Consider the following 7,792-nt stretch of genomic DNA (forward strand, 5'->3'; position numbering starts at 1 on the left):
ATATAAGCGAAATGGATGTTGTGTAAATGGGCCCTCAAAAAATATGCACCCCCCAATCCCATTAATTTCTATGGCCCTGTTCACACCTCAGCGTTTTGCCGCAATAAGCAATAAACACCTGTCCCTGGAAAAAGTACACAAGCTTTTTTTTGGCATATTACAGCTCATTTTGGCCCCATAGACTCAATAGGAAACGCTTGAAAATGCGCCTCTGCTGTGTTTTTACGCACATTTTATGCGCGTTCGCTCATTAACATCAAGCTACAATCTCCTCACAAAAACGCACAAAAAGGTGCATCAAAAACGCACAAAAAAAAGCTGTCGCCTAGGTGTGAACCCAGGCTTAACCCCACACTCTTGCTTCAGGTTGATATTTAAAGATTGTTTATTGTAATCTCTTTCTTTATTCTTTAATAAACATATTGAAGAAGAAAAAATCCTGCTCTGTCTCCTGGATTGGACAGACTGGCTCCTGAATTCCATCCTAATGTGTCCAGCCCTGTCTTGATATATGCAAATCTCGACTTTCACTTTATAAAATTAGCTTATCCCCAATGTCACCTCACTGACCATGTAAGATGACTGACGGCCTTAAATCCCCTCTTAGACAGCTGTCACTGGCACAAGTGTCCCATTGGAAGATTTCTCCTCTATTCCTGTTCTGGTGGTAAAATCAAATGATGGATTTGCCCTCACAGTTCCTGGTGACTGTTGCGATGGTTTGCAATTATCCCTGTATATAGCCGTTTTGTTTGCATTGTTTTATGGGAGCAGATTTTGAATAAATGTTTTAAAGTGTATCAGCTATCTGCACTATGGAATTTGGTACATCACGAAGAAAAGAGTTTTGGATTATTGCCAAGTGTGAAGCTGAAAGGTGAACAGAAGAATAAACGGGATCAGGCTTACAGCCATTTCAATAAGAGTAACAAAGACCTTTGCAAACACCAACAATGGACTTAGGATAAAGGTCTATGGGACGTAAACCACTATTCACCTAAGAAAGGTTTTAAGGGTATCGTTAAAGCAAATGAATATACAGTATATGGAAATGTGCAAACATTTTCCTTTCTGCCTCCAAATATCAGTCACATTCTCTGTTTAATTTCCAATCCTGGACTACAGAAATGAAAGTTGGACGCTGGTTGTTTGTGAACAAAAGAGAAGTTTCTTTTAGCACATTTTTCATATACCAGGCCCATATATTAGTACGCCTATAGGAAATGAGCATGCACATCTGTGTTCATGAAGGGGTCTATGACATCTGGCTATGAGAGAAAGAATGAGCATGCACATCTGTGTTTATGAAGGGGTCTATGACATCTGGCTATGAGAGAAAGAGAGAAGGATAGAAGAAAGCTACTCACGCCAACTTCACGCTTGTATATGACATTTGTCCCCTCCAATGCAATCTTTCGTAGGTTTAAATGACATCTAGTCCGGAACACACATACAACATTTGTGATTAAAATATCTAATGCCACATCGCTGTCCGCATCCATTGAGGTGGATTACTCGATTCTTTTACAAACCATGAAGAATGCACCCTAGGAAAAAGTAATATGCAAACATTAATATATGTTGCCTATATGCGTTACATAGCAAGACTATTCTAGGGTTACAAACATGCTTTATAACCTTTTTTCATTATTTATAAACCATTTTGATTAAAACAACATTTAATATATGTTGTAACCATGGCACTGATTTTAGTAAGGGTTATGGGTAAAAGTTGTTTGCTTTCAGACTGTCTCTCTCTAAAGCTGGCCATACACTTATAGACTATCTGCAGATTGTCTATGGTCAGATGGAAAAAGTACAACAGATTCCTCCATCTACACTAAGCTGTGTAGATGGTGAAATCTCCCGCTGGGCCAAGCTTCAGTATTTTGCTAGTCGGCCCCGCTGGCTCTCAAAATACCTGAACATTGCCTGCATCCAATCAGATTATTCAGGTATTTTGACAGCCAGTGGGGCCGACTAACAAGATACTGAAGCTTGGCCCAGTGGGAGATTCCTCCATCCACACAGTTTAGCGTAGATGGAGGAATCTGTTGCACTTTTTCTATCTGACCATAGAAAATTTGCAGATAATCTATAGGTGAATGGCCAGCTTTAGGCAAGCAGAGATGTAGGTTCACCTTTCCCTTGACTTGATTACAAAGTAACTCAATAATCGTTTAAAGTTCATAAGGTTGGTTAAAGAGCTATTTATCCCTGAACGAGTCTGAATCTGAATAGGTCAAGGAGTCACTGAGATGCAATACACTCTCATCCTGCCTTCCTCATAGGGACAATGACAGCTGCCAACAATGGGCATTTAGAGGACTCAAATACATTACCAATGGACTGAAAGAAAAGTGGTGAGATGAATACAATAGCCATGAAAAGTGCATCATTCTTTCTGCTGGGGCAACAAAACCCTCAGTTTAACAAAGTAAAACTTTGAGACAGGCAGCTGAAAGGGTTTTATGAATAACAATGTTTATAAGATACATTGTGTGTGTCTTTAGTTTGACAAAACTTTACTTTTAAATTAGAAATGGCTGACAAGTTCCATTGTAAGCAACTGGAAAGGATGGAATTAGGCATGTAGGAATGATTAAGATAAACTTCTGTTGGCCATCACAAAGATGGGGGGGGATGGTTCATGTGACCTGAACCCGGCATTTATATGGAAGTAAAATCAAAAAGTGTGGATGGGGAATCAACTGTGGGCTGAATGAAAAACAACACCTAGCGTATAGTGGGCTTATCGCTTTGACTGATATTACTTAATGTCATTACTGTGCTGCTCACTGTTCTCCTTGGTAGAGGCTCTGGTATAAAGAAGAAAGGTTCTGCCCCTACCAAGATGGCCGCCTTGACAGAGACACAGTGCAGAACAAGGCATGCTAAGTCAGTAATGGGTAAAGATCTGCTGCAGGGAGACCACATACAATGCTGGTGATTGTCCTATACCTTCTTCCTTTTTGGGCACAACTTTCAGAGTTCAGTTCCTCTTTAAAGGAGAACTACGAGGCAAGTGATTTACACTCATCCTCATAGTTCAAACCGACGTGTGACATTGAAACTGTCACATATCGGCTCTACAGATCGGGAACATACGGTCGCTCGCTCACTTCCTGATCATCTCCCTGAAGAGAGCAGTGACTGTCAGTCACGGCTCCCTGCAGGGATTCCCCCCTTCCCCTCTCCGATCCTCCAGCACTGGCTGGAGGAACTAACAGGGGAGGGGGCGGGCACAGCTGACTCAGTCTCTAGATAGGCAGAGTACACTGTCACACAGCCAGCTGAGTGGATCTCGACAGTATTGTTGGGATCCGTCCCGGCTGCTTTCGGTATTTTGCAAGCAATAGCCCACTATATACTGAGCTTTGGTTCACCGGAGGAGGTTAGTATATGTCCTCCTGTGAGCCTAAAGAGAACTGTGGGATTAAAAAGTTACCCCATAGTTCTCTTTTAATGCTTATATTGGTAGCATTTTGAGAGGTCAGTTACATCTCCCTGCAGAGATTCCCCCCCCCCCTCCCCTCTTCATTCCTCCAGTGCTGACTGGATGGACAGATGGGTGAGGGGGCGGGCCCAGCTGGCTCTGGTTCTACATAGGCAGAGCAAGCTGTCAATCAGGCAGCGGGGTGTGTCGGGATCTTTCCCTGGCCGCAGCACGGCTCTGCACTGTCAGCATATAGCGGGCAATAGCCTGCTATATGCTGAGCTTTGGGAAACAAAAGGTTAACTGCTCATTTATGCCTGGGGGGGGCTGTATAAAGCACTTATGTAATTCCCCTCTTCACAGGCTCCAAGACCAGCACCTGCAGCCTCCTTCCCCTCACCTCCAGCATTTGGAGGCCCTCTGACATGATCATGTCTAATGTGAGGCCAACAGCCCTAAACTATCTGAAAGGAGACTGGGAAAAGTCAACAAGCCAGAGTAGAGGTAAGAGAGCAAAGTGCCGACTAGTGGAGGAGTGGGGACCAGGTAAGTAAAAATCCTCTTTACCATACCTTACACATAAATGAGCAGTTAACCCTTGTAGTACGGGGGGGTACGCCCACTGTAAGGGAAGGTTTGGGGAAACAGGCTTCATCCAGGCGCTGAGCTTTAAAGAAGAACTCTGGGCTGAAATTGTATTAACCCTGGCAGTGGGGCTATCCCTGTACTGCAAGGGTTAACTGCTTATTTTTGCCTAGGGTAAAAAAAAGTTATACTCACCTGATCCCCAAACTGGCAGTGCTCTCTCCTGCCCCTCTCCTCCTCCACTGCAGCAATGGAATGTTCATTGGCATCTTCACGTCCCATACGCTGTATTGGACATGATGACTCGAGGATTCTTGGACCTCTGCAGAGGAGGGGGAGAGAGGCGCCCTAGGGACCGGTCTAAGATCCGGCCATCTTGGAGGTTTAGGTAAGTGTATTTTTTTTTTTTCTTGTTAGGATCCTAAGCAAAAACAAGCAGTTAACCCTTGCAGTGCAGGGGTAGCCCCGCTGCACGGGTTAATGAAATGTCTGACCGGAGTTCTTCTGTAAATTATGTGGGCAGTGCTATAAATCGTCTCCAATTTTGGGGGGGCTTATGGGCCCTAGTCCTCTAGATGTTTCACACCTGTGTCTCTGCCAGGGAGAGCTGCTGTGACATAGCAAGGGCAAGACTGAGGGGGAACACCCCAATGAATGAGGCTGCAGTAATCCAGTGTCACAAAGGATCGGCATATCCTAAGCGATGCTCGCCCCCATCAGAGGAGGTCACTGGGGACAGGACACAGACCATGCACAGTACACTTCCGCTCCGGGCCTGTTGCTACCATAACGTACCTGTAAGTGCACCGTCAGAACCGGTGCAGCCAGTACAGAGCGGAGATCAACAGCCGAACACGGTATTCCGGAAGCAGTGCAGGGACCTGGTAACCCTGGAGCGCAGTCCCCTGCCGCCACGCCCTCCCGCCAATCAGCAAGCGCCGCATGAGCTGCCAATAGCCTATTACGGCTCAAGCACACGCCACCTCTACCCGGGCTGAAAGTCTGCCTCTGAGTGGCTGGAAGGAGGGCCGTGACGGTTAGGGGTATGGTGTAGGGCGGTCGTGCTCTTTGTTTGGGAATCCTGGCTGATGGCAGAGTTCAGGTGCGGACATGTCATTTCCGGGCAGAGATTTCCAGGGAGGGGTTCTGTGATAAACTAGGAGTCCCAAGGAGGAGGAATATGTTTGATTAGGTTTATTTATTTAATAAAGAGAGAGGAGCAGGCGGAAGGGAACGTCTTCTACTGAAATGTTAGCATGAAGGAGACCTGCACTTAGGGGAACAAGAAGGCTGCCATTGCTCACTTCTGTAGCTGAAAATGCTGGCTGGCATGTTAGCCTGCTGCTAATTCTGAGGGGTTTGTAACTGAATCCCCGACTTCTAGCTACATTCACATGGCCGTGTGCATTTTACTGAGCATATTCAGGGTTTTTTTCGTCCAGAACGTTCCAATATAACGAGTAAAATGCCTTTGTTTAGAGTGAAGCTCAACACACGCCAACAATCTGATTGTACAATTTCCTTTAGATCTACCAACAACTATGTAGTGCAAGGGCTTGTCTTGATTGGATGCAGATTGATTGTATACACTAGGTAAGTCCTCATGTTACATAGTTTAGATAGATCTAAAGTTGATTGCACAAAGGTTGTATGGTCAGATTGTAACGTGTGTGGTGACCATAAGACATGTACACGTGTATGCGTAAAATTCTCCTTCCATTTCACTTGCTCTGTTTTAATGTAATCCTGTTTGGACATCATTTAAATGTGTATGCTTGTAAAATGTACACATGTTTCCTTTTATTTTGTGGTACAGCGTGTCTATACACAGCTGTGTGCATGTCCCAATTGAAAACAATGCACCTGCATTTAGATCCGTAAAGAAAAACATTGAGTTTTTCTACATCCGTGACCTAAACTGATGGGGAAAAAGATGAGTCACTGGCACGCCAAACTCATTAATCACTCCGTTTTTATTGACACATGCTTATAATATAAAATGATCACGGTGTTTCGGGGCCACATGGGGTCCCTTTCATCAGGCAAAACTTTTGATTGATGAAGGGGACCCTGAACCGACGCGATTATGTGATGATATGAGCATGGGTAAATAAAGACGTATTGATTAATGATTTTGGAGTGCTGGTGAGTCATCTTTTTCCTGTTTTGGACGGTGCCATCTGTTTGCCACCTTTTAAAGGACTTATCGGTCAAGTGTGCCTTAGGTTAAGGGCATTAATCTAAACTGTTTGGAGCCACAGAATCACAAGCTTTACCTACTCATTAGAGATGAGGCTAGGCTTGGTGTGAACCCAGTTTGCCTGAGTTCTCCCAAGCCCGCTCAAATCTCTGCCAGCTACACCCCCTCCTCCTGACCCAATCATTTGCATGGAAGCACATTCCCCACCCTGCAGCTATGTCCAAAAGGGGTGGGGAATGTCCCAGCCGCAACTTTCAACACTAATTGGGTCGGGAGGAGGGGGTGGCAGTCAGTCTAAAGGTGGCCATACACTTTACAACCATCACAAGACCTTAGTGTTGCAATGGTTGTAAAGTAATTAAAAAAGCATACGATCTGCCCATCTTGGACAGGCAGATCGTATTTGTGATATTGGCAAGCACTCCCCCCTGAGGGGCGGGCTTCTGATGACCGCCATGCTGAACGGGCAGCATGCGCCCACCGGCCCGTTCGGCATTTGTCTCCCGAGCATCATTCAAACCAGCCAAAAATCGTAAGATTTTCGGCTGGTTTTCTAGCATGCTCCTTAGACCAAAGACGTGCGACCGTACAGTAGAAACGGTCGCACGTCTTCATTCACACTGCATGATTCTCGTACGAGAATCGTGCAGTGTATGGGCACCTTTAAGCAGGCATGAGCGAACAGAGTTGGCACCAAGCCCAGCCTCATCACTCCACCTGATATCCAATGCAGCTGCTGAAGACCTTAAACAGGGACTGGTTATTTACCTCTTTTGTACAGTTATCTTCAACAGCAGACTCGCTTGCTCAGCAAATCCAGCAATGTCCTACTGCAATCCGAATCCGATTCTCTACTGCCTCATGCTAGGCCTCGCATCCCCATCTTCTCTGTCTTCAGGAGCCAGCTGTCCCTTCTGGGTTCAGGCAGCCGGCTCCCATGATGCATGTTACAGAGGGGAAAGGTTGAAGTGGGGGAAGAGTCTGTTTTTGGAGTAAAGGTCTGCTGTAATGTAACAGAATAAGTTAGAATAAGTTATAAAGTTTTCAATCAGTACAATATTCCATTGATTGTTTTTCCCCAGTCATCTTCCAGGACAGCCATCGAGATATAGGCTCCGCCTGCCTGCAACAGGAAACACATCAACCACATTAAATAAATAGACTCCTCCTTCCATCGCAAGTCAGTTTTTTTGAAGGTTGGAGAGCAGGGTCAGTCTGCGGCAGCGTGGAGGTGTGGGCCTCGCGCGGCGGGCTGCGGCGTCTCTTCGCCCCTTGCTGGTGTCTGTGGTGGGAGCATGGGTTACGTCCTGGCTGGGAATCCGGCGGGTGACGTCACTGTAGGGCGCCGTCGCCACCTGGGATACGTGCCGCGTGGTCAGAGCGATGACGCGCTTCCGGGTTTCAGAGGCTGCCTCGCGCTGGAGACGCATAAGAGCGGAGGCTCGGTTGCCACATGGTCACAGCAGACGCCGCTCGGCCACGACTACTTCAGCTGTACACCATCCATACCGACCTAGACCACATAAGGCCGGTGGGGACGTCAGGAGAGGGCCGATAGCGTGGTCGGCAGT

General features: G+C 46.1%; 1 protein-coding gene across 1 annotated transcript in view; it reads right to left on the bottom strand.

Moving 5' to 3' along the window:
• TBPL1 (TATA-box binding protein like 1) overlaps positions 1-4,989 on the bottom strand; it is a 14,723-nt gene extending 9,734 nt beyond the window's left edge. The window contains exons 1-2 of the mRNA XM_018565105.1: positions 4,817-4,989; positions 1,368-1,547 (exon numbers count right to left, since the gene is read on the bottom strand). Coding sequence (XP_018420607.1) covers positions 1,368-1,502 — 135 coding nt within the window. The 5' untranslated portion in view covers positions 1,503-1,547; positions 4,817-4,989. The remainder of the gene's footprint in view (positions 1-1,367; positions 1,548-4,816) is intronic.
• Between the last annotated feature and the right edge of the window lie 2,803 nt (positions 4,990-7,792).

Source organism: Nanorana parkeri, unplaced genomic scaffold, assembly GCF_000935625.1.
Source record: "Nanorana parkeri isolate BGI_ZX_2015 unplaced genomic scaffold, ASM93562v1 scaffold813, whole genome shotgun sequence".
Classification (NCBI taxonomy): Eukaryota; Metazoa; Chordata; class Amphibia; order Anura; family Dicroglossidae; genus Nanorana; species Nanorana parkeri.